Raw genomic sequence first — 27670 nt, 5'->3', positions numbered from 1 at the left:
GACCAGATATTCTTTTTCTCATGATCATCTTTCAGTGCGTCACAGTTTTTCGATTTCTCTCTAACGCATTAAATTGTATGTGACAGAAAAAAAGGCACGTCTGGGAATACTTCGGTAATTATTCTAGTTCGGTGATTATTCTAGTTGTCGATAGATGGCGCCATAATCAAAAAAGAATTATTTATTAAATAAAATAATAATATTATCAATATAATCTGTACAATTTATAAGACTATACAAATGAAAGAAAATACCATTTTATAAATGCAATAGACACAATTGATTTGGTTTTATTCCAAATTGAAAATAAAATTTGACAACTGTCAGATTTAACTAAAATGTCACGTTAGAATAAATGTCATAAATGTGTATTATCACGGACTTACCTTTTTTTCTATAATTTGTGACGCACTGAAAAATGTTCATGAAAAGGAGAATACAAGCAAAACACAAAGACATCTGGAGACCAACGAAATGAAGATCTTAAGAAGGATTGCTGGAAAAGGACCACGGGACAGGGTAATAAGTGAGGAAATCAAATGCATATGTGGGATAGACAATATAAATGTCTGGGTAAAGATAGAAAAGAAGAGTGGAATCAACGCTTAAGCCGGATGTCTGAATCAAGGATAGTAAGAATAGCCAGAAGAAGTATAGGACGCCCAAGGAAAAGATGGAATGACAATTTAGGGACAGAATGAAAGGCACCGTTGAAGAAAAACGGGCAGTACTGCCTATATAAAAGAAAAAGAAGAAGAACAAATTCTTTAGGTAGATTTTCGGTAGTATAATGTGCTTCTTTGGAGTTTTACTGATGATTACTGTTTTCGTTTTAGTGGGAGAAAATTCTAAGCCAGTAGTGTTCGAACAATTCTTAAATTTGTAAATGAGTAGTGGATTAAGTGATTTAGCGATGTGATTGATTGCAATAAAGAAAAGTGCAACACTAAGAGTAGACCATTGAGGAATGTCGTTTAATTGGATTTTTGAGTCTAAAAGAACGTTATTTGATGATGAGTTTATCATCCCTCTTAAAAGTGATTTAGATTTAAAATATGACGTTTTTTACTACGATTTTAAGAACTGTGATTGTAATGCTATTAACAACTATTTAGCTAGCATATCCTGGGATCATGCACTTGATCATGGTGACATTAACAAATGTGTGGAATATTTTTATAATGTTTTGTACTCTGCTATTGATCATTTTGTCCCGATTAAACATTTTAAGTCATCTAACTTTCCATCTTGGTTTAGCAGGGAATTACAGAGGCTAATCATTGATAAGAAAAAAGCACATTGTAAATTTAAGCAGACTGGGAATTATGAGGACTATCAATTATTTTCACAAAGTAGAGATAGATGTAAAATTTTACGCAATGAATGTCACAACAACTACATAATGAGAATAAATACAGAATTGTCCGTTAACCCTAGTCTGTTCTATAAACATGTGAATAATTTACGGAGATCAAGTGCATATCCTAATAGTATGTTTCTTGATAATGAGACTGCCGACAGTGGTCAAGAAATTGTAAATTTATTCTCAAAACATTTTGCTTTATCATATAAAAACAATGATGGGGAGATTCCTGACTATAACTTTAATTATAGTTTGGATCTTAATACAGTGCAATTTTCTTTAACAGAGGTCTTTGATGGTATAAATAGTTTGCAGAGTAGGTATTCACATGGCCCAGATGGTATTCCCTCTGTGCTGCTGAAGAAATGTGTTTGCACGTTGAGCCAACCCTTGCTGCATGTGTTTAACTTGTCCATTTCCACTGGTATTTTTCCCGACTTTTGGAAAGTCAGCTTTCTTACACCTATCCATAAAAGTGGCAATAAGAGTGACGTTCGTAACTATCGAGGGATTAGCATACTATCAGCTATTCCTAAGCTTTTTGATAAATTATTTTCCACCCATCTATCCTGGCACTGTCGCAAAATATTAAATGACGAGCAGCATGGATTTTCTCAAGGTAGATCCACCGTGACCAACCTTTTAACGTATCAGTTTGACCTGTTGAATGCCTTTGAGAGCTCCAAACAGGTAGACAGTGTTTACACGGACTTCTCGAGGGCATTCGATAGAGTTAGTCATAAACATATTGTTGCCAAACTAAGTGCAATGGGTTTGGGTGAGAGCCTTGTAAGATTTTCTTATAGTTTGTTAACTGGGCGTACTCAGTTCGTTCGGATTAACAATTACTTATCTAGCGAGATTCAGGTGCTTTCAGGTGTTCCACAGGGGTCTCACTCAGGCCCTGTCTTGTTTAACTTGTTTATTAGAGACCTGAGTACTATAATATTACATTCTGCACTTCTGGCCTTTGCGGACGATTTCAAATTTTATAAGGTTATTGAGTCCGAACTAGACACTGTACTGCTACAAAAGGATCTAAATAACTTATGTGTATGGTGTACTGATAATGGTCTAGAATTAAATGTTAAAAAATGCTTTAGTATTACCTTCAGTCGCTCTAACAATACCATTGTAAAAACGTATATATTGAACAATACTGTTATTGAATCTGTGGACTGTATTAAAGACTTAGGTGTTTTGTTTGACAAAAAATTAACTTTTATACCACATATTACAGACATGATTAATAGGAGTATGCGAAATCTTGGATTTATAACACGTAATAGTTCTCAACTGTCACCGAATTGTTTTTTAAGGTTATATGTTTCTTTTGTGCGCTCATTGCTGGAATATGCCTCAATTATATGGTCACCTTACTATGATTGTCACATTAGAAATATTGAGTCCGTCCAGAAAACATTTCTTCGTTCTTTGGCATTTCGAGCTCATATCAATATTCGTCAGGGTTTTAACATTAATTATGATCTGGTTAATCAAACATTTAAATTGGATAGCTTGGAAGTAAGAAGGGCTAAATCAGATTTAACAATCATTTATAAAATATTAAATGGTCTATATCATTGCCCAACTATCTTACAAGCTATAAGCCTCAATACTGTCCAAAGACGGGTTTCCCCAATTTTTCGCATACCTTATCATAATACGAACTATTGCTTTTACTCCCCATTGTCACGCACCTTGCGTCTAATTAATCATAATCAAAACAGTCTTGATCCATTTGTGGACAGTCCTCGTGTATTTAAAAGAAGCATACATAATTCAGTAACTGAAGTAAAGCACTAAGTTCCTATAATTTATTAATTATTTATTATTGTTACTAATTTAATTTTGTTGGTTTTTATTGTTGTCATTGTTGTCATTTTTATTATCTTTTGTTATTTGTTATTTTAGGTTAAAATTGGTTATCTTTACTGTTTACCATAATATTTCATTTTTTTTATACATTTTTTGTAAATTGGCTCTGCCGTTTATTGAATAAATAAATAAATAAATAAATAAATTTATTCGAATAAGTTTCGTCTATATAGAAAATTATTAATAAATTTTATATTTCCTTGAATTGAACAACTTAATAGAATTCTTATAATATCTAATCCCCAAATGGTACGCGTTATATAATAAAAGATACCCATAAGCCAAACATACATGATCACATCCAAATAACCCATGAATGACTCAATATCCACTAGGTTTTCTAATGTAGATGTGGACTTTCTAAAGTCACTTTGTATAGGGCTAGGTAGCTAGCAATAAGTCTAATACTATCTAGTAGCTATCAAGTGGATAAACTGACTAATTCTAAGCAAGTTTTGTTCTAGAGTTTTTTCACTTAAAAAAAATGGCGTTTGTATGAAATCTTTATACTCAGTATAAGCAGAGTTGTAGCTAATTAAAAGTAAGTTCTTATTCGTCAAATTCCAAATCGAATGTTTCAACGTGAACTAACAAAAAAAAAAGTACATTTCGGGGAAAACTCATCGCAGCTTTTTTAAAGTGTTTAAAAAGCTTTATTTTTGTTTTTAAAAAAGTTTCTAGCATTAAAAGTAAGCAAGTTACGCTGAAAATAAAGTTGGTCCTTTTTTTGTAAAACCTAGTTTTAAAAAATCGTGAAAATCACCCTCTGAAGGGGAACTTGCGTAAAATTTTTAATTCGAAAGAGATGCTATAAATCACATCAAAACACAATTTAAAATGTGTCAAAGAAAAAAGTCGTTTGTGTTTTTCGTTTGGCGCCTCAAGACGAATAAAATCAAATTATCGTTACCGCTTCACAAGTTACTTTACTTAGGACAAGGCGAAAACGGCGGGTACGTTGGGAAAAATATTCCCATGAGATTTTTTTGTATAATTACATTCGTGAGACATCCCAGAATAAGGTTCAAGAAGTCGCCCACGTGAAAAGTGGGCCAAATTTTTTTTAACAATTTTTTTAATCAAATTGCAAAAATCTATACTTTTGGCCCGGACAATTTTTTTGTAGGTTTTTTGGACCATTCTGGATAAAAAAGGTCTCTAAAAATTTTTCTCTAAAGTTGATCGTTTTCGAGTTATAAGCAATTTAAAATTGAAAAAAAATGAAAAAACGATTTTCAAGGGTTACTCGGATTACTCGGTTAAAATTTATTATTATGAAAGTCAGAAAGTGACTGAATCAAAGTTTAATGCCCCCCCTACAAGATCCTGAAGAAATTTTTGTCATTATTTTATTACTAAGCTGTTATTTTTAAGTAATAATATTGAGCGTCATGAACGTGGTTGCCGGCCGTAAATGCTGAGTGCGAGAGAGACGCCACTCCGGCAGTCTAATTGTGCATCTTACTTGCACTCACATTTACGGCCGCCTACCTCGTGCATGGCGCTCATTATTATTACTTAAAAATAACAGCTTAGTAATAAAATAATGACAAAAATTTCTTCAGGATCTTGTAGGGAGGGCATTAAACTTTGATTTAGTCACTTTCTGACTTTTATAATAATAACTTTTAACCGAGTTATTAAGCCTTGAAAATCGCCATTTTTCGTTTTTTTCAATTTTAAATTGCTTATAACTCGAAAACGATCAACTTTAGAGAAAAATAATAAGACACCTTTTTTATCCAGAATGGTCCAAAAAACCTACAAAAAAAAATGTCCGAGCCAAAAATATTGATTTTTGCAATTTGATTAAAAAAAATTGTTAAAAAAAATTGAACCACTTTTCACGTGGGCGACTTCTTGAGCTTTATTCTGGGATGTCTCACGAATGTGATTATGCAAAAAAATCTCATGGGAATATTTTTCCCAAAGGACCCGCCGTTTTCGCCTTGTCGTGATCTGTAAGTTTTATCGTAAATTTAGTTTTACAGTAATTTTTTTTGTTTTGAAAGAAAAATGCCTTTTTTCAAAATAACTTTATAATTATCAGTGATACGAAATATCCCAAAGTGTAAAGGTCATATTCATAGGTCTGATTAATTTCATCTGGGATGCTAATTAAGAGGTGATATTTAAGATTTTGTTTACAAAAAAAGGGATCAACTTTATTTTGTGCGCAACTTTTACTTCTGATACTAGAAACTTAAAAAAATAAAGCTGTTTTTAAACAATTTAAAAAAATTATGATGAGTTTTCCCCGAAAAGTACTTAATTTTTTGGTTATATATTCAATTTGGAATTTGACGAATAAGAACCTACTTTTTATTAGCTACAACTCTGCTCTTATTGAGTCTACGACTTCATATGTCATATATAAAACATTTTTTTCATTTTTTTATAAGCTGTATTTTTGCTATGAATATTTTTTTGACGAAATACTTCATTTCCTCATGAAATATACTTTTTTTGAAACATGAATATATTCACGCGCAAATAACTCGAAAAGTATTTACTTGTGAGGTCAAGACTAGTGAAAAAACTCTATAGTCAATTTATATTTTCAACGTTTTTGCAGAAAAAAAATTAATACAGGTATTAATACAGATTAATATGATAGCGACTGTGCGTTAAAATTTTGAATACGGACCACGTAGAATAAGTGCTTGTTCTTGGCTAGCTTCAACAAATTTACGCTATGCGCGCCACTATACAGGCAGATTTTAAAGGGAACAAAATAATGCACATGGTTTCGTATCTTCCCCTTATATTTATCAATCAACGCTAATATTATTGAAGTGAAAACTTCTTTAGGGACGCTGTCCACTTTTATATGGGGAAAAAGTATTGAATTAGCGACCGTCGTCGCCTTGGCGAAATAAAGTTTTAAAGTGAAAACTTTTTTAGTTACGTTGTACACTTTTTAGATGGGGAAAAAGTGTTGAATTAGCAACCGCCATTGTTTCTGCGAAATAAATTTTTGAAGTGAAAAATTTTTTAGCGACGTTGTGCACTTTTTAGATTGGCAAAAATATTGAATTACCGACCGTCATTGCTTCGACGAAATAATGTGAAGTGAAAACTTCTGTAGGGACATTTTGGCCTTTTTAGATGGGGAAAAAGTATTGAATTAGCGACCATCATTGCTTCGACGAAATACATTTTTGAAGTGAACACTTATTTAACGACACGTTGTGCACTTTTTAGATGGGGAAAAAGTATTGAATTAGCGACCGTCATCACTTCAGCGAAATAAATTTTTGAAGTGAAAAGTTCTTTAGGGACGTTGTGCAGTTTTTAGATGGATAAAAAGTATTAAATTAGCGACCGGTATTTGTTCGACGAAATAAATTTTTGAAGTGAAAATTTTTTTAAGGACGTTGTGCACTTTTAAGATGGGGAAAGAGTGTTGAATTAGCGACCGTCATCGTTTCGGCGAAATCAATTTTTGAAGTGAAAACTTCTTTAGGGACGTTGTGCACTTTTTGGATGGGAGAAAGTATTAAATTAACGACCGTCATCGCTTCGACAAAATAAATATTTGAAGTGAAAACTTCTTGACGGACGGTTTGCACTTTTTCGATGTGAAAAAAGTATTAAATTAGCGACCGTCATTGCTTCGACGAAATAAATTTTTGAAGTGAAATCTTCTTTATGGACGTTTTCCCTTTTTAGATGGAGAAAAATATTGAATTATCGACCGCCATCGCGACCGTCATTGCTTCTACGAAATAAATTTTTGAAGCGAAACATTTTTAGGGACGTTATGCACTTTTTAGATGGAGAAAAAGTATTTGAATTAGCGACTGTCATCGCTTCGGCGAAATAAATTTTTCAAATGAAAACTTCCTTAGGGACGTTGTGCACTTTTTGGATGGGAAAGAGGTATTGAATTAGCGACCGTTATTGCTTCGACGAAATAAATTTTTGAAGTGAAATCTTCTTTAGGTACGTTGTGCCCTTTTTAGATGGAGAAAAAGTATTGAATTATCGACCGCCATCGCGACCGTCATTGCTTCTACGAAATCAATTTTTGAAGCGAAACCTTTTTTAGGGACGTTATACACTTTTTAGATGGAGAAAAAGTATTTGAATTAGCGACCGTCATCGCTTCGGCGAAATAAATTTTTCAAATGAAAACTTCTTAGGGACGTTGTGCACTTTTTGGATAGGAAAGAGGTATTGAATTAGCGACCGTTATTGCTTCGACGAAATAAATTTTTGAAGTGAAATCTTCTTTAGGTACGTTGTGCCCTTTTTAGATGGAGAAAAAGTATTGAATTATCGACCGCCATCGCGACCGTCATTGCTTCTACGAAATCAATTTTTGAAGCGAAACCTTTTTTAGGGACGTTATACACTTTTTAGATGGAGAAAAAGTATTTGAATTAGCGACCGTCATCGCTTCGGCGAAATAAATTTTTCAAATGAAAACTTCCTTAGGGACGTTGTGCACTTTTTGGATAGGAAAGAGGTATTGAATTAGCGACCGTTATTGCTTCGACGAAATAAATTTTTGAAGTGAAATCTTCTTTAGGTACGTTGTGCCCTTTTTAGATGGAGAAAAAGTATTGAATTATCGACCGCCATCGCGACCGTCATTGCTTCTACGAAATCAATTTTTGAAGCGAAACCTTTTTTAGGGACGTTATACACTTTTTAGATGGAGAAAAAGTATTTGAATTAGCGACCGTCATCGCTTCGGCGAAATAAATTTTTCAAATGAAAACTTCCTTAGGGACGTTGTGCACTTTTTGGATAGGAAAGAGGTATTGAATTAGCGACCGTTATTGCTTCGACGAAATAAATTTTTGAAGTGAAATCTTCTTTAGGTACGTTGTGCCCTTTTTAGATGGAGAAAAAGTATTGAATTACCGACCGCCATCGCGACCGTCATTGCTTCTACGAAATCAATTTTTGAAGCGAAACCTTTTTTAGGGACGTTATACACTTTTTAGATGGAGAAAAAGTATTTGAATTAGCGACCGTCATCGCTTCGGCGAAATAAATTTTTCAAATGAAAACTTCTTAGGGACGTTGTGCACTTTTTGGATAGGAAAGAGGTATTGAATTAGCGACCGTTATTGCTTCGACGAAATAAATTTTTGAAGTGAAATCTTCTTTAGGTACGTTGTGCCCTTTTTAGATGGAGAAAAAGTATTGAATTATCGACCGCCATCGCGACCGTCATTGCTTCTACGAAATCAATTTTTGAAGCGAAACCTTTTTTAGGGACGTTATACACTTTTTAGATGGAGAAAAAGTATTTGAATTAGCGACCGTCATCGCTTCGGCGAAATAAATTTTTCAAATGAAAACTTCCTTAGGGACGTTGTGCACTTTTTGGATAGGAAAGAGGTATTGAATTAGCGACCGTTATTGCTTCGACGAAATAAATTTTTGAAGTGAAATCTTCTTTAGGTACGTTGTGCCCTTTTTAGATGGAGAAAAAGTATTGAATTATCGACCGCCATCGCGACCGTCATTGCTTCTACGAAATCAATTTTTGAAGCGAAACCTTTTTTAGGGACGTTATACACTTTTTAGATGGAGAAAAAGTATTTGAATTAGCGACCGTCATCGCTTTGGCGAAATAAATTTTTCAAATGAAAACTTCTTAGGGACGTTGTGCACTTTTTGGATAGGAAAGAGGTATTGAATTAGCGACCGTTATTGCTTCGACGAAATAAATTTTTGAAGTGAAATCTTCTTTAGGTACGTTGTGCCCTTTTTAGATGGAGAAAAAGTATTGAATTATCGACCGCCATCGCGACCGTCATTGCTTCTACGAAATCAATTTTTGAAGCGAAACCTTTTTTAGGGACGTTATACACTTTTTAGATGGAGAAAAAGTATTTGAATTAGCGACCGTCATCGCTTCGGCGAAATAAATTTTTCAAATGAAAACTTCCTTAGGGACGTTGTGCACTTTTTGGATAGGAAAGAGGTATTGAATTAGCGACCGTTATTGCTTCGACGAAATAAATTTTTGAAGTGAAATCTTCTTTAGGTACGTTGTGCCCTTTTTAGATGGAGAAAAAGTATTGAATTATCGACCGCCATCGCGACCGTCATTGCTTCTACGAAATCAATTTTTGAAGCGAAACCTTTTTTAGGGACGTTATACACTTTTTAGATGGAGAAAAAGTATTTGAATTAGCGACCGTCATCGCTTCGGCGAAATAAATTTTTCAAATGAAAACTTCCTTAGGGACGTTGTGCACTTTTTGGATAGGAAAGAGGTATTGAATTAGCGACCGTTATTGCTTCGACGAAATAAATTTTTGAAGTGAAATCTTCTTTAGGTACGTTGTGCCCTTTTTAGATGGAGAAAAAGTATTGAATTATCGACCGCCATCGCGACCGTCATTGCTTCTACGAAATCAATTTTTGAAGCGAAACCTTTTTTAGGGACGTTATACACTTTTTAGATGGAGAAAAAGTATTTGAATTAGCGACCGTCATCGCTTCGGCGAAATAAATTTTTCAAATGAAAACTTCCTTAGGGACGTTGTGCACTTTTTGGATAGGAAAGAGGTATTGAATTAGCGACCGTTATTGCTTCGACGAAATAAATTTTTGAAGTGAAATCTTCTTTAGGTACGTTGTGCCCTTTTTAGATGGAGAAAAAGTATTGAATTATCGACCGCCATCGCGACCGTCATTGCTTCTACGAAATCAATTTTTGAAGCGAAACCTTTTTTAGGGACGTTATACACTTTTTAGATGGAGAAAAAGTATTTGAATTAGCGACCGTCATCGCTTCGGCGAAATAAATTTTTCAAATGAAAACTTCTTAGGGACGTTGTGCACTTTTTGGATAGGAAAGAGGTATTGAATTAGCGACCGTTATTGCTTCGACGAAATAAATTTTTGAAGTGAAATCTTCTTTAGGTACGTTGTGCCCTTTTTAGATGGAGAAAAAGTATTGAATTATCGACCGCCATCGCGACCGTCATTGCTTCTACGAAATCAATTTTTGAAGCGAAACCTTTTTTAGGGACGTTATACACTTTTTAGATGGAGAAAAAGTATTTGAATTAGCGACCGTCATCGCTTCGGCGAAATAAATTTTTCAAATGAAAACTTCCTTAGGGACGTTGTGCACTTTTTGGATAGGAAAGAGGTATTGAATTAGCGACCGTTATTGCTTCGACGAAATAAATTTTTGAAGTGAAATCTTCTTTAGGTACGTTGTGCCCTTTTTAGATGGAGAAAAAGTATTGAATTATCGACCGCCATCGCGACCGTCATTGCTTCTACGAAATCAATTTTTGAAGCGAAACCTTTTTTAGGGACGTTATACACTTTTTAGATGGAGAAAAAGTATTTGAATTAGCGACCGTCATCGCTTCGGCGAAATAAATTTTTCAAATGAAAACTTCTTAGGGACGTTGTGCACTTTTTGGATAGGAAAGAGGTATTGAATTAGCGACCGTTATTGCTTCGACGAAATAAATTTTTGAAGTGAAATCTTCTTTAGGTACGTTGTGCCCTTTTTAGATGGAGAAAAAGTATTGAATTATCGACCGCCATCGCGACCGTCATTGCTTCTACGAAATCAATTTTTGAAGCGAAACCTTTTTTAGGGACGTTATACACTTTTTAGATGGAGAAAAAGTATTTGAATTAGCGACCGTCATCGCTTCGGCGAAATAAATTTTTCAAATGAAAACTTCTTAGGGACGTTGTGCACTTTTTGGATAGGAAAGAGGTATTGAATTAGCGACCGTTATTGCTTCGACGAAATAAATTTTTGAAGTGAAATCTTCTTTAGGTACGTTGTGCCCTTTTTAGATGGAGAAAAAGTATTGAATTATCGACCGCCATCGCGACCGTCATTGCTTCTACGAAATCAATTTTTGAAGCGAAACCTTTTTTAGGGACGTTATACACTTTTTAGATGGAGAAAAAGTATTTGAATTAGCGACCGTCATCGCTTCGGCGAAATAAATTTTTCAAATGAAAACTTCCTTAGGGACGTTGTGCACTTTTTGGATAGGAAAGAGGTATTGAATTAGCGACCGTTATTGCTTCGACGAAATAAATTTTTGAAGTGAAATCTTCTTTAGGTACGTTGTGCCCTTTTTAGATGGAGAAAAAGTATTGAATTATCGACCGCCATCGCGACCGTCATTGCTTCTACGAAATCAATTTTTGAAGCGAAACCTTTTTTAGGGACGTTATACACTTTTTAGATGGAGAAAAAGTATTTGAATTAGCGACCGTCATCGCTTCGGCGAAATAAATTTTTCAAATGAAAACTTCTTAGGGACGTTGTGCACTTTTTAGATGGGGAAAAAGTATTAAATTAGCGACCGTCATTGTTTGACGAAATAAATTTTTAAAGTGAAAACTTCTGTAGGGACGTTGTACACTTTTTAGATAGGAAAAAAGTATTGAGTTTGCGACCGTCATCACTTTGCTGAAATCAATTTCGTACGTACATAATACAGTGCGTCCATAAAGTAACGCATAAATTCATTATTTCGTAAACCGGCGACTTTACAGAAAAATCCCGAAACAGGTCGATTTTTATTTTTAATTTTCGATTTTTTGACATATATATCATACTAGTTACGTCATCCATCTGGGCGTCTGACGTAATCGATGATTTTTTTTAAATGTGATAGCTCATTTGAAAGATTATTCAATTCTCTATTCCCTAATATAAACATTAACATAATTATTTATACAAGGTGTTCAAAAAAACATTTTTTAAATTAAAATAATTGAGACAAAAAGAATAATGTATGTAATTTATCTAATTCAAAATACGTTTTAATGTTGTCAGAAAACAGGAAAAAATGTTTAATTGACAAATAAATAGTGTTTTTCGCTTAAATTCAATGTTAAAGGTGCCACCTACCTGCCTCTTGCCAGTTGAACATTTCTTTCAAGCTAAAATCAATGTTTATTTGTCAAATAATTTTTTTCTCTCTTTTCTGACAGTAGTAACACGCATTTTGAATTAAATAAATTACATACATTCTTATTTTTGTCTCAATTATTTTAATTAAAAAATGTTTTTTTGAACACCTTGTATAAATAATTATGTTAATGTTTACATTAGTGAATAGAGAATTGAATACCCTTTCAAATGAGCTATCACATGACCACTATTCTCATTTAAAAAAATCATCGATTGCGTCATCACGCACAGATGGATGACATCACTAGTATGATATATGCAAAAAAAAAGGAAATTAAAAATAAAAATCGACCTGTTTTGGGATTTTTCCTTAAAGTGGCCGGTTTACGAAATAATGAATTTATGCGTTACTTTATGGACGCACTGTATATATTATGTGTATGTATACAAAATAGCATAGAACGTACGCAACACTTATATAATATAAGTATAGCATTCTTTTTGGATGTGGAGAAGCAATGAGCTTGTAATTTATATACTATAAGTTTTCACTTCTGTCGGCACTCCCATGAGTGCTTTAAAGGACATCGCACACATCTTATGGAAAATATAATGTCACTCAAATTCAATAAAATTTATACGAATAGATTCGTTTTAAATTAACGGTCAAATCTTATCATTGCGCCAACTCTATATTTTCAATAATAAGAGCAGAAATTGATATAAATAAATCTGAAATCAAATGGGTACGTACATAAATTAGAGAGAGAAAAAATATTTTAAAATACCCAAATTGTCGGTACTCCATAAATCAGCGGATTAGTTTCACTAATCCGCTTAGGCCCAGCGGGGTTTAAGCTCTTTTGAATAGCACCCAGAGCAATAGTGATTGTAACTGACACTTTTACTGACTCGGAAAATGTGATTTCGATCAACTTTAATTGCAATTTGCGCCGTAATTAATCATAATTAAGAGTTGGCGCAATGATAAGATTTGATCGTTAATTTAAAACGAATCTATTCGTATAAATTTTATTGAATTTGAGTGACATTATATTTTCCATAAGATGTGTGCGATGTTCTTTTTCTAAATTTTCTTGGAGTAATTTCACATAAAAGTTTTTTTATATTTTTATATAGTTTTTATTTAGTATTGCATTTTGATAAATTATCTTTAGTACGTTTTTAACGGTAAAATATTGCAAAACCTCTAAATTTTAAAGAACCGCTTGGATTGACATGAAATTTGGCATACACATAGCTAACAAGTCAAAGAAAAAAAGTGATATTGTGCCGATATGTGCTTTTGTCCCGGGGGTGGTTTTCTCCCCCTCTTGGGGGCGAAAAAATATTCGTCCAAAGTAAGTCTGGAAATGGATAAACTGACTAATTTTAAGTAACTTTTGTTCTATATTTTTTTCACTAAGTCAATACTTTTCGAGTTATTTGCCAGTGAATATGTTCATTTTTTTAACAAAATAACCACGCTTTTAGACGGTTTTTCGCAAATAACTCAAATAATAAATATTTTGTCGAAAAAACATTTGTAGCAAAAACGTAGCCTGTAAAAAATTTTAAAAAATGGTGTAAATATCAGGTCTCTGTACCTAGTAGAAGCAGAGTTATAGCTAATTAAAAATTGGTTCATATTCGTCAAATTCCAAATGGAATACTTTAACGTGAAGTAACCAAAAATAAAACACATTTCGGGGAAAACTCATTACAACTTAATTAAAGTGTTTAAAAAAACTTCATTTTTGTTTTATAAAAAAAAATTCTAGCATCAAAAGTAAACAAGTTACGCTCAAAATAAAGTTAGTCCCTTTTTTTTTGGTAAAAAAATCGGGAAAATCACCCCCTAATTAGTATCTCAAATGAACTTAATCGTTACGACTTCACAAGTTTCTTGACTCGTGTATGTATTGTTTATAGGATCTGTAAGTTTCATCGGTTCAAAGTCCTTATGTTTGAAAGGGCTGTAGTTAAAAGGGGTTGAACGAGTCACTGATCACGAATGTATGCAAATTTAGAAACACCAAATCTTAATCAATTTTTGTCTAACAGAAACACAAAAAAATACATGATATTCAGAAAAGCAATGCTGACTTTTTTTGTTTTTCGAGATTTTTGGTATCTCTAACAATTTTTAAGTTATTTTGAAAAAAAGCATATTTTTCAAAATTAAAATTTTTGAAAATTTTACTTTAAAACCAATTTTTTTTAAAAATAAGCACTTTGAATCGATGAAACTTGCAGATCATATAAACACAACATAAGTAAAATAATTTGTGGAGCGGTAACGATTAATTTCATTTAAGTTGCTAATTAGGGGGTGGTCTTCCCGATTTTTTTTTGCCAAAACAAAAGGGACCAACTTTATTTTGAGCGTAACTTGCTTAAATTTAATTCTAGAAACTTTTTATAAAAACAGAAATAAAGCTTTTTTAAACATTAAAAAAGTTAAAATGGGTTTTCCCCAAAAATTGCTTAATTTTTTGGATATTTCACTTCGAAATATTCTATTTGAAATTTGGTGAATATGAATCTATTTTTCATTGGCTATAACTCTGGTTCTACGAGGTCCAGAGACCTAGCGCGTACACCATGTTTTTTTACTTTTTTACATGCAATATTTTTGCTAAGAACGTTTTTTTCGATAACATACTTACTACTTTTTGAGTTATTTGCGAAAAACCGTCTAAAAATGTAGTTATTTTGTTGAAAAATGAATATATTCACTTGCAAATAACTCGAAAAGTGTTGACTTGGCGAAAAAGCTCTATAGAACAAAAGTTACTTAAAATTAGTCAGTTTATCCATTTCCTGACTTATTTTGGACATATATTTTTTCACCACCAAGAGGGGGTGAAAGTCACCCCCAGGGGAAAAGCACACATCGGCACAATATCACTTTTTTTCTTTGACATGTAAGCTATACGTATGCCAAATTTCATGTCAATCCAAGCGGTTCTTTAAAATTTAGAGCAAAAACCGTGAAAGAATGGACTACTTATCATTATCGCCGGATAAATAATAAATTAATATAAAAATTGTATATTTACCTAAATTCATCAGCAAATTTTCTACCATAGTAGGTTTGAGCATACAAAAACAGGTTAATGTAAGCATTAATATGGGTTTCGTTGTACCCATATCCTCCTCGAGTAACGATGGCATTAGCTTTCACTTTGCCAAGATTACATTTAGTGTATTCATGAATCTCAGCTCTAGTACCTACAAGAGCAAAAACAACGATTAATTCCTTAGGATCCGCATTTAATTTAGGACCTACCGTCTGGACACAATAATTCGTAGTCGTCGTTAAGATTGTCCCTTGTCCACCATTCCCTCTTCTTCCCACCAGTGTTTTCAGTTACAGTAGTATGTTTGACGAAAGCAACGTGTCCTCCACCTTCTACAAGGCATCTGAAAGCTCCCGTGTGGCCGTAGTAGTCTTCCGACGCATCTCTTCTACAGTACCTACAATATAAAATACACATACGTAAAGACAAACAATAAAACTACTTTTTGCGATTAAATGAGGCCACTCTTAAGATTTTTAGGGATATGAAAATTATCTTCTTCCTCTTTTTATGTATGCCTCCAGTAAGTTGCCGTTTCCGTCGTTTTCGTGGTCTTCCCACTGATCGTCTTCCTATTGGGGAACCGTTTCTCGCTGTCCTATTTGTTGTAATTCGGCTTATGTGGTTATTCCATTTTACTCTTCTGTTCTTACCCAGTTATTAATGTTCTCCACCTTGCATCTCCGTCATATATTTGTACTTTTAGATATATCCCATAGCGACTTACCATCGATCTTTTTGTTCTCTCTGTGCCAGGTCGTCTTTCTGCCGCGTATGTCATTTTTGGCCTCATGACTTTGTAAATTCTGCCCTTCATTCCTTTTTCAGTATTTTTATTTCTCCATTATGTTTCATTCAGGCAACCTGCGGCTCTGTTTGCTCTATTCACTTGATCTTCCACTTCTGTTTCTAGCTTTCCGTAGCTAGATAATGTAATGCCTACATATTTAAACTCCATCATTTGTTCTATTATCTGACCCTCCAGCCCTAATTTATATTTTATTGGATTTGCTGTTATAACCATGCAATTTGCCTTTTTAGGGAAATTAACATGTTAAATTTTCTGACGGTTATATTAAATTGGTGCAGCACACTTTGTGAATCATCTCCACTTTGAGAGTAAGTTAGTATTTCATCGTCTGCATAGCAGGTAAGGTTAAGATGTTTTGCTCCCATTTGGTATCCTTTTTTAGTTCTTACTTTTTTATTATTTCTACAATTATCAGGTTGAACAATAGATGATTCAGGGAATCCCCCTGTCTTATCCTATTCATCATCATTCTCTTTGCCTTATCCTCATGCGGGGTCGGTTTCCCTAATTGCATTTCTCCATACAATTCTATCTTGGGTCATATCAGTATTAATCCCCTTTACCAACATGTCCTGCCTAATCGTCTCACCCACGTCTTCTTTGGTCTTCCTCTCCTACTCCTTCCACGAATCTGCACTTCAGCAATTCTTCGTATTGGGTGATTAGCGTCTCGACGTTGAACATGACTAAACCATCTCAACCTATGCTCTCTCATTTTGGCATCAATTGGTGCCACACCTAGACTTCTCCAATATACTCATTTTTAATTTTATCCTTTTTTGTCACTCCACTCATCCATCTAAGCATTCTCATTTCCGCCACATGCATTCGTTGTTCCTCTTGTCTTATGGCTGTTTTATAGAATTTTCCCTTCAGCTTAATTGGAATTTTCCTGTCACACAGCACACCAGTCGCTTCCTTCCACTTCATCCATCCAGCCCTAATTCTACTGCATGCATCTCCATCTATTTCTCCATTACTCTCTAATACCGATCCCAGGTACTTCAAACTATTGCTTTTTACAATCAGTTCACCATCCAAAGATACCATTTTATTTGTAGTAACTCCATCTTTAAATGAACATTGAAAATACTCTGTCTTTGTCCTACTAAGTTTTAAACCTTTTTCCTCCAGAGCTTGTCTCCACTCTTCCAGTTTTTGTTCTAAGTCTCTTTCACTATTTCCTACTAACATCATCAGCATACATTAAGCACCATGGAATGTTACCCTGTAGTTTCGCTGTTATCTGGTCTAAAACTAATGAGAATAAATGCAGACTAAGCACCGAGCCTTGGTGCAAGCCTACTTTCACATGAAATTTATCAGTCTCTCCCACACCTGTCCTAACACTAGTCGTTACCCTCACAATCTTTACATATTCACCAGGGACTCCTTTCTTATTGAGTGCCCACCACAGAATCTATCGAGGAACTCTATCATATGCTTTCTCAAGATCAATGTACTCCTGTATTTTTCCATCAACTGCCTTATATTGAAAATTGCATCTGTTGTTGATCTGCCCTGCATAAAGCCAAACTGATTCTCGGATATTTCGGTATCTTCACGTATCCGTCTATCAATTACTCTTTCCCATATTTTCATGGTGTGGCTAAGCAGTTTCATAGCCCTGTAGTTTGTACATTGTTGTATATCTCCCTTGTTTTTGTAGACAGGTACTACTATACTGCTTCTCCATTCGTCTGGCATTTGTCCAACTTCCATAATTCTATTAAATAAACCTGCTAGCCACCTTGTTCCTGTCTCTCCCAATGCTCTCCATACTTCCCCAGGAATACCATCTGGTCCTACCGCTTTTCCTTTCTTTATTTTTTGAAGAGCTTGAGCCACTTCCTCGTTTGTTATTTTGGTGACCATTGCTGCTACTGTCTCCGTTGACTCAACAGGCTGTCTGTCAAATTCTTCATTTAGAATTTGTCTTATCCTATGCCCCCTGTCTTATCCTATTGCCAGCTTCAATTGGGTCAGTTAGTTCTTCTACTCTTACTTTTATTGTTTTACTCTGGTAGATATTTTCGAAAGATACTCTGTCGTACAATAAATTATAGACAACGTTCTTTAATTTGTACATGTCAAATGCTTTCTTAAGATCTCCGAAACATAAATATGAGGGTGTGTTGTATTCTAAGTAATGATTTCTACACGAAACTTGGCATTTTTTAATGATTTCTCTTGTAGTCCTGTCGCCAGGGGGGGTACAACGGCCTCGTTAATTCAGATGGACTTACCCAAGTTTTTTTTATGTATTTTGACCCGTAGAACACGAATTTTTTGGGTAACAGTTGATCCGGATGTCGATAAGATTGTTATAGACCAAGAACTTGAGGAATCAAATAACAGCGATTTTTGGCAAAACAAAACAATATTTTGTATTTTTTGGGTCATTTTAAGCAAAAAATATTTCTACAAGTTTTTTAGTAGGATGCACAGTTTTCGAGATAAACGCGGTTGAACTTTCAAAAAATCGAAAAACTGCAATTTTTAAACCCGAATAACTTTTGATTAAAAAATAAAATAGCAATTCTGCTTAGCGCCTTTGAAAGTTCAAGTCAAATTATGTCGGTTTTGATTATTTGCATTGCTAAAAATTTATTGTGTTATTGTTAAACAAAGCTACAAACAACTAGTGCGTGAGTGATGTTTCTATGATTTCTCATTTAAAATCGAACGAGTAGGTAGAATAGGTACTAGTGCAATCAAGACTATTTCTACGTTACATGCGTTAAAACACATGTAAAAGCACGGGAAACCCTACGTGTTTATAGCTTTGTTAAACAATAAAAAAATAAATTTTTACCAATGGAAATAATCAAAACCGATATAATTTGACTTAAACTTTTAAATGCGGTAAGCAGACTTGCTATTTTATTTTTTAATCAAAAGTTATTCGGGTTCAAAAATTGCAATTTTTCGATTTTTTTAAAGTTCAACCGCGTTTATCTCGAAAACTGTGCATCCTACGAAAAAACTTGTAGAAATATTTTTTACTTAAAATGGCCCAAAAAATACAAAATAGTGTTTTGTTTTGCCAAAAATCGCTGTTATTTGATTCCTCAAGTTCTTGGTCTATAACAATCTTATCGACATCCGGATCAACTGTTACCCAAAAAATTCGTGTTCTACGGGTCAAAATACATAAAAAAAACTTGAGTAAGTCCATCTGAATTAACGAGGCCGTTGTACCCCCCCTGGCGACAGGACTATTGCACTTGCCTCATTATAAATATAGCATCGGTGCATGATCTCCCCGACCTAAAACCTTGTTGTTCTTAAAAAAATTATCTATCCTTCGTTTCACGGTCACCTTTCAGTACAGACTCTTACGAAGAACAGTGTTGCCAAGAGATAAATTTTAAGCAATTGATATTTTTCTGTTCTAAGAAGTAAACATCAGCGTTAGTTGTCGTTAATATCGTATAAATATCTTTTATAGTACCTATATATTAATTAGTTAAAAATAATAAAACCCACAGATTTTCAAATCAAGATGTTTTGGACTTCTGGAATATTCTATTTAGACGGACTTAGTTCGTCTACTTAAAACCGGCAACACTGAGCTGCAAGGTTCCATAAGATTTATATGGGGATATGCTGCTCATTCAGGACGAACAATCAAGGCGTTTGAAACGAATGTTGGGCTGCGACAGGGAGATGCGCTGGCGTGTCTCCTCTTCAACATAGCTCTGGAAAAGGCGGTCAGAGATGCCCGAATAGACAACAGAGGAAATAGTTTTAATAAATCATCCCAAATTTTGGCATATGCAGATGACGTGAACCTAGTTGCCCGCACAACACGCAAACTAGAAGAAATGTATATCACCTTCTCAAATGCCTCAAAAAATATGGGCCTGAAAGTAAACGAGGAGAAAACTATGATGATGGCATCAACACCCAACAATAGAGCCAGAAACATCGGTCACCAATTCACTATTGATAACTCTACCTTTGAAGTGGTTGACAAATTCACATACTTAGGCTCCCTGATCACCAAGGAGAACGTCATGACGGAAGAAATCAAGCGAAGGATAATCCTAGCGAACAAATGCTATTTTGGACTGAGTAGACATATGAGAAGCAGAAACTTAAGCCAAAAAACCAAAATAATCATATACAAAACCCTTATACAACCAGTGTTGACATATGGATCGGAGACATGGACCATCTCCAAGGCAGATAAAACCTACCTAGTATCTCTTATGAGAATAGGAAGACTAAGATGGGCAGGACATCTAGCAAAATCACAGCATAACAACCCTCCTAGAAGAATCCTTATGTCACAACCTGTGGGAAGTAGAAATAGGGGTAGGCCAAAACATAGATGGAAGGATGGTGTAGATGAGGATGGGAGAAAAATAGGCGCAGCAAACTGGCAACGGTTGGCAATGGATAGGACTGACTGGCGTAATAGACTTGGGAAGGTCGAGGCTCTCTCATAGGGCTGTAGCACCATTGATGATGATGCTGCTCACACTGCAAAGTGACTGCGAAACGCACAATAGTTCTTTATAATGTGTCGAGTTACCCTGGTTAAAAAAATTAAGATTCTACATTTTTTGGAACCGAAGATATTGCATATATTTAAATGCGCGCTAATTTGACGTTTTTAATCTCAAAATATACCTATATCGCTGGTACCTACGATTAATGTGATTCCTAATACATTTTCAGTGAAAATAATACCTCTTTGATAAGTGTGTCCGCGAAGATTATAACTCCCAAAACATTTATGACGAAAAGATTTAGTTCTTATCTTAATAGATGCCGACGAAAACAATAATTTCCCTTTCTGTTCTCATGAAAAAAATAATTTCTGGAAGATTTGTTGAACATTTTAGTAACTATAATTTTCGTGGATCCACAAACAGAAATGATGTTTTTTCCGATACTCCTCAAAAAATAATTTTTTTCACTAACACTTTATTAGGGATTATAATTTTCAGAATCATATAATCGAAAATAATATTCTTCGCGGCGTTATTGAAAGTTATATTCTTAACGGCATTTTTCGGAGTTATTACTTTTCGTAGGCGGCGGCGATATATCCTCCGGTCTGCCACCAAATGAATATCATGTGAATGAATGAGTAAGTGTGCTATCCGTATCAACTAATAATTGATGATTAATTAATACATTGCGTGTCATGTTTAATCGGGATAATAGTCTCAGGGGCCATTGATATCCACGACAACAAAGTAAGTCATACGTCGTGTATATCAAAAATGAGCCACGTTTCCCCTGGCAAAATATCTGTGCGACGCGGGACGCAATGGGTCAATAAAAAAAAGAACGCATTAAGGAATATTTAAGACTTTATATTATTAAAGTGTTTACCTGAAGCTCGCTCCATGGCATAAATCGCACATGTTATCGTACGGCACCCCTGTATTGTATTCAGTACTGATAGCTCCTGGGACACAACTCTTTGAAAAATATTCTGCTGCTGCTCTAATACTGTTGCAGCCATATGGTCTGATCCATCCATTACTAATCATGAACGCCAATGGATAAACCCACCCTGCTGCTGTATTTATTCCTCCATGGCAAGTATTCTTATCTATCAATAAAAATTTAACATATGAATTAGAAAAGTTTGAATATAAATAATCAGAAAATCATTATTTACTAAAAAAATTACTCAAAAGCTGATGAAAATGTTTGAAAGACCTTACTTACTTTTCAAATAGGTCAATTCAGTACTTGGATCAGATTCTTTTCCAACGGCAACCACATAATACTCGGGCTCTTCCAAATTATAAACCTCGCTAATAAAAGGCACCAAATCGTAGTTTAACCCAGCAGTATATACATCACTAGCATCTAGCACAGTCACGTCAGCGGTTCCAGCTCTAATCGCCTGCATACAATGAATTTGGGAATGGCCCTTATAGCACTCCATCTCCGGTTTCATAAGCTGAGCTTTCAATGCAGTCTAAAAGAAAATGTAGAGTAAATACGTATACATCGTACGATCCCGTTCAAAAGTATATTAACTCAAAAAAATTCATTTTTGTGTTTATCTCACCAACAAAATGCATTATGCATTTTTTTCCTCAAAAAACAGTAATATCACAACTCTAAAAATATTTCAGTTGATGCAGCGAAACGATATGTCACAATTAAAATTAAAGTTCGTGGTCCGGTAAAAAAGTATCAATCGAATTTGTGACTAGAAGCTGCGTTAGTTTACGGTGAAAAACGTATTAAATCAAAAAGCGACCATATAACACCAATGTGTTTTAACGTCTTTTTCGGGAAAAAGTGTCGGCAAATCAAATTTTAGGAGGAAAATGATTGTATTATTTCCGATCAAAATATCGTTTTTAGTTTATTTTCTTTTAATAAATATTTTCTTCTCTAGCCCAGTTGTAGCAGGTAAAATATTGATACAAAAATTAAATATATACTAACTAAAAGAATATTAGGAAATAATCAAAGCAAATATGTATTTTGTTTTCGTTCTCCTGAAAATTTTAATATGTATTCTGAGTTGTTACGATTAAGTAATGTGCGACATAATTTTACGAAACTTATACAGGCTCCTTAACATAAGAGCTTTCCGATAATTTTCTAGATCTTTAAGTTTTTTGTCTTTTTTTCACTCCCCACTACATTTTTTTAGTATAGTATATGGCCATTCACATAGTTCACTTCTTCTTTTTACCATCCAGTAATTTTCATGCCCCAATTTTTACCAATATTATATCTTCAGTATCTCCATATCCCCCTTCAACCTCACTAATTCCAAGCGTTTATGTCAAATTACTGACAAATTTTGACAAATAACGGAAAGGACGGAAAACAAAATACGTTGTGTAATAAAAAGAGATGAAACTAGTGAAGGTGGGAAATTATCAATAGAAACCTACAAATTTACATTATATTGATAGTCTCTTTAGACGTATCTGAGTCGAACTATCACAGGAGAGTTTTATAAAATTTTATAAAATTCTCCTGTCACAACTACTCCGATACACCTAAAGGTGGGAAACTATTAATATAATGTAAATTTATAGGTCTCTATTGAAAATTTACCACCTCTACCTACCTAGTTTTTAAAGCAGGAGTAATTCAAATTTACCGCGCTGTAATGCTTGTTTGTAATTGGTCCAACTACAGGCAAGTTTACTCCTCTAAATTATAAAATTTTGATACTACTGACATTTATGAAATTTTGACACTAATGGCATTTAAAATCCATAGATTAATTAAGTTATATCGACGATTTTTGTGTTTTCTACTTTATTCCTTTAATTTTTAGATTTTAGTCTGCATTTATATAAAAAAAAACATTTGTTTTTAGAACTCTTTAGCGACGTATTAGTGTAATAGAATATTTATGGATTACCGTCGAAGCCAGACATGATCAACTAAAAAAGAACATGAATCTGGTTATTTTTCTAGTGACACTATTGGGTGTGAATCTGTGTTTTGACTTTACTCCTCCTGATTTAAAAACAGGGTATAGTTTCATCTCTTTATTTCACAACGTATTATGTTTTCTGTCTTCTACATATAATTTGCAGCTTCTTAGTGCACTCGTCACTGTATAGAAAATTTAGCAGCGCAATTCCTATGTTGTTCTCATTAGCACTGCCATTTTTCTTTTACATATTGATACCACAATGGCTTCTAAATTGTTTTCTACCTCCTATATTGACTGATAAGTACACTTATATCATTTTTCAACTATTTTTTTCGATACATTAGTCTCTACCCCTACAACATTGCTGCTTTGATTTGTTTTATTCCTTTGTTTACTAAAAAAATTACAAAAAAACAAATAGCTTACCCTCATTTTGACACATTTGTTTTTCTCGGCTTCGGAAGTGACGCATAGTGTCATTCTTCCCACTGGACATTGCCTAATTCCCATGATGATTTCAAGGGATTCTCCTAAAAAGTTTGTATACGTTTGTTGATTCTCGGCTATGGGAATTATTGCTCTGGCTGCATCCTAAAATAATATAAAACGTTATTAGTTTTTGTATATCAACAGTTATAAAAATTCCAGACCAATTGCTTAATAGATTCACAGTCCATGAAGCTCTAGTGTTAATATGTTCGGTCCTACTACACCTAGTAGAAGCAAGTCTTCAAAATTTCAATGAAAGAGAAGATTTTTCAATTCCTAAAAAAGGAGTAAGGCAAAGTTGTATACTGTCTCCAATGTGGTTCAATTTATACATCTAAAAGCCTTCGCAGAAGCAGTGGCAGACTCTAATAAGGGTATTAAAGTTAACGCCATATTTATTTATTTACTTCGTAAATTTCTGACTGATCGCAAGTTGGATTTCAACCTCCCATACAAGACGCTAAAAAGTTACGTTTTGCCTGTTCTCTTGTACGGAATGGAAGCATGGACGTTAAAGGCCACCTCCGTTAACAAACTTTTGAAATGTGGTGCCTGCGTCGAATGCTTAGAACACCTAACACAACAGTCTGTTCCTACATAATGACTTGAGCCCGTGGTTTGGACAATAAAGTTGTTCATACTTAGCGTCGTTTCTAGAATTTTTTTCAGAAGTTTTAATTTCAATAATTTTCATTATAACTGACTTCAAAGTAGCAAGCAATCCCAGAGGAAAAAACGTAAAATAGAGAAAGGATATCGTAAAATAGCTTAAGGTCTTTCGTGGTACGATATTTAGGTGCACGTTGAGAAGATCATATTTCCAATCTGACCTCAGAGACTGTTGAAAGGAATATAGCGAGAAGAACTAGAACTATAAAACTGTTGCAATTTTAACAGGAAACTGGAAAGGAAAGGAGAACACAATTAATCTTAAAAGTCTTCTTCTCTTCTTTTACTTCTTGGAGATCTTTGATCTGTTTAATTCTGAAACTACCTCTTGCAAATTTACTGGCAGGTAGATTGCCAACTATAGCTCCATCTATTAGGTGGTCTTCCGGCGGGTCTTGAACCGGGCGGGTTGTTTTCTCGGGCAATTTTTTGTAGTCTATTTTCATCCATTCGTCTTACATTGTTGTACCACATCCTCTTGCGCTACCTTCTCCATCTCACAATATCTTGAATTTTGCATTGCTCTCTGTTTGTACTTCTCACCCTGTCTCTTCTTGTTTTCCCCACTATTGTTCTTGGGGTTTTCATTTCGGCAACAGCATCTGTTTTGTTTTGTTGGTGTCTTCGCGCACTTCTGTGCCATATGTCATGATCGGTCGTACGCAAGTCTTGTAGATTCTAATTTTACTATCTGTACGCATATATGGATTTGACCAGACATCTTCCGCAGACATCCTGACAATGCAGATGCTTTGTTGATCTGATTCTTCAGGTCCTTTACCGTGGGTGCTTGATATATCTATGCCCAGATATCTGAGTCGCATCACCTGTTCTATGGGGTTGTTCTCAACCACTAACTTACATCTGAGCGGATCTTTTGCTACTGTCATACATTTAGTTCTGTTGGTAGAAATGTTCATATTTAGTTGGCGACTTATTTCAAACAACTGCAAGAACTGCCTCTGAAGATCATCTTCTGATTCGGTAATAATTGCTGCATCATCTGCGTAACACACCATACCAATTCTTTTGTTGCCCATTCTATATCCGAGATTAAGAGATGTTACTTTGTTTATAATTTTGCCCATGAGTAGGTTAAACAAGAAGAGGCTTAAACTGTCGCCTTGTCTAATTCCTCCCGTTGTTGAAATATTTTCAGTGAATTGGTCTCCTGCTCTAACTTTGGTTACGTTGTTGTTATTTAGGTTATGGACTATCTTTGTTATACTGGTCGGTGTTTCATTTTCTATTAATATATTTAGAACGTCTCCCAGACGAACCCTGTCAAACGCCTTCGTCAGATCAATGAAGCTAAAAGCTACAGCTAAATCTTAAAAGTAACAGCTTTAGTACTATAATAAAATTTTTCACCATCTAGATATACATAGTTATCATCTAAGATCGAATTTGTATCATCTTCTCCACACTCCATTGTCATTCACTGTTCCATAGATTGGCCCTATTCTCCGTTTCAAACATTAGAATCAGTACGGTTGTATATTGCAAGCGGGGTTGCCTTTCTGTGAATTATCATAAATAAATCCTCCTTCCGTATTCCACAGCAGTTAACAGCGTTGTCAAGAAGATTTTCATTTAGTTTGTATTGGGGGTATCCTTCATACACTAAATCTCATGTCTGAAATATGGTATAGTACTATTCTTTCGAAACACACTAACATTTATATTAAAATTAAATGAAAACTTACCTGGAACATTAAATTTAGATGTATTCCATATCTCGGACTAGATTCAAACAGATCGAATACTTCATAATAAGTAACATTATGAGTTCTGTTATAGGGTGATTCTGAGCCGGAAGAATAAGGATTATAATTATTTCTGTTGTCGTTAGTACCATACGGATCGGGATTATAATTATTTCTGTTGTCGTTAGTACCATACGAATCGGGATTATAATTATTTCTGTTGTCGTTACCATACGGATCGATGTTGACGCCAAACTGTTCTCTGTTTATTGTATAAGGATCTCTATTGAAAGCATCGTTATTGTTTTGGTTCTGTGAGTAAGGATTTGTATCATCGTTTCTCGTATATGGATTTGAGGGATCGTTTGGATTTGAACTTCCATCGTTCCTTGTGTAAGGGTTGTAAGGATCGTTCGGATTTTGATTTCGGTTATCGTCACTTCTCGTATACGGATTGTATTCTCCATAGTCTTGTCTTTTAAATCTATTATTATTATTATTCTGATCAGTTGCATAGGGGTTGTTACTTTGATCATTTACATTTCGATTTGGTTCATTGGGATTTCCGAAAATACTTTGTGTAGTATTCCTGTGTGTTTTGGGATAACGTTCGGCAAATTTCTGCAAAAATCGTTGTAGTTTCATCCTATCTTCAAAAGAAACAGCCGATGAAACAACTACTGCGTCGGATGGAACTTTTCCCCAATTACATGACAGGTATTCTCCTACGGGGCGTCTGGTTCCATCTTTACATAACAATTCGAAGTTGTTTATAGCAAGACCACCTAAAACAAAAAAAAAACATTGGTAATTGTTTGGTTACTCAAACGCTCATCAAGGACACTGAAACTTCTCTTGCAAAGATTTATGGGCACAAACCAATCAAGACAGTACGAAAATAAACAGATAAGAGAAAAATCAAAAATGACCAAGGAGAAATAAAATTGAAGATATCGAAAAAATCGTTTGAAAAAAAAAGTAAATAGTGATATTTGTAGATAATTTTAAGTACTTTAATTTCTGTTAACAGACCATTTACTAAAAGTTAATAGTTTTCAATGTTCCGGCAAGAAATTTTGTCCGCAAACCTCATATTCGGATTCAGCAGCCCAAAATCCATATATGATGAAAGAAATCAGAACTACCCCAAAACTTTCCTAGTCAAAACACAATTTTATTGAATCATAAGTCAACAACGAGAAAACAGGGAAGTGAAAATTCTGCAAGGTATTCCACGAGGATGTATATTGTCACCTTTCATATTCAACATGTACTCAGAGGCAAGAAGTCCTAGAATACTCGGAAGCAGGAATAATACTAAAAAGCGAAAGAGCAAACAATTTCAGATATGCTGATGACACCGTTATTTTGACGACACAGCTAAAGCATTACAGCTTTTAAGGAACAAAGTAACTGACATT

General features: G+C 34.3%; 1 protein-coding gene across 1 annotated transcript in view; it reads right to left on the bottom strand.

Moving 5' to 3' along the window:
- LOC114330626 (melanotransferrin) overlaps window positions 1–27670 on the bottom strand; it is a 59439-nt gene that overhangs the window by 12750 nt on the left and 19019 nt on the right. The window contains exons 5-10 of the mRNA XM_050645267.1: window positions 26250–27034; window positions 23812–23976; window positions 21696–21951; window positions 21354–21576; window positions 15403–15590; window positions 15173–15344 (exon numbers count right to left, since the gene is read on the bottom strand). Of these exons, the coding sequence (XP_050501224.1) occupies window positions 15173–15344; window positions 15403–15590; window positions 21354–21576; window positions 21696–21951; window positions 23812–23976; window positions 26250–27034 (1789 nt within the window). The remainder of the gene's footprint in view (window positions 1–15172; window positions 15345–15402; window positions 15591–21353; window positions 21577–21695; window positions 21952–23811; window positions 23977–26249; window positions 27035–27670) is intronic.

This window comes from Diabrotica virgifera, chromosome 3 (assembly GCF_917563875.1).
Source record: "Diabrotica virgifera virgifera chromosome 3, PGI_DIABVI_V3a".
Lineage (NCBI taxonomy): Eukaryota > Metazoa > Arthropoda > Insecta > Coleoptera > Chrysomelidae > Diabrotica > Diabrotica virgifera.
The sequence above is the reverse complement of the archived record's forward strand: the minus strand, read 5'-3'. Positions and strand labels throughout refer to the sequence as shown.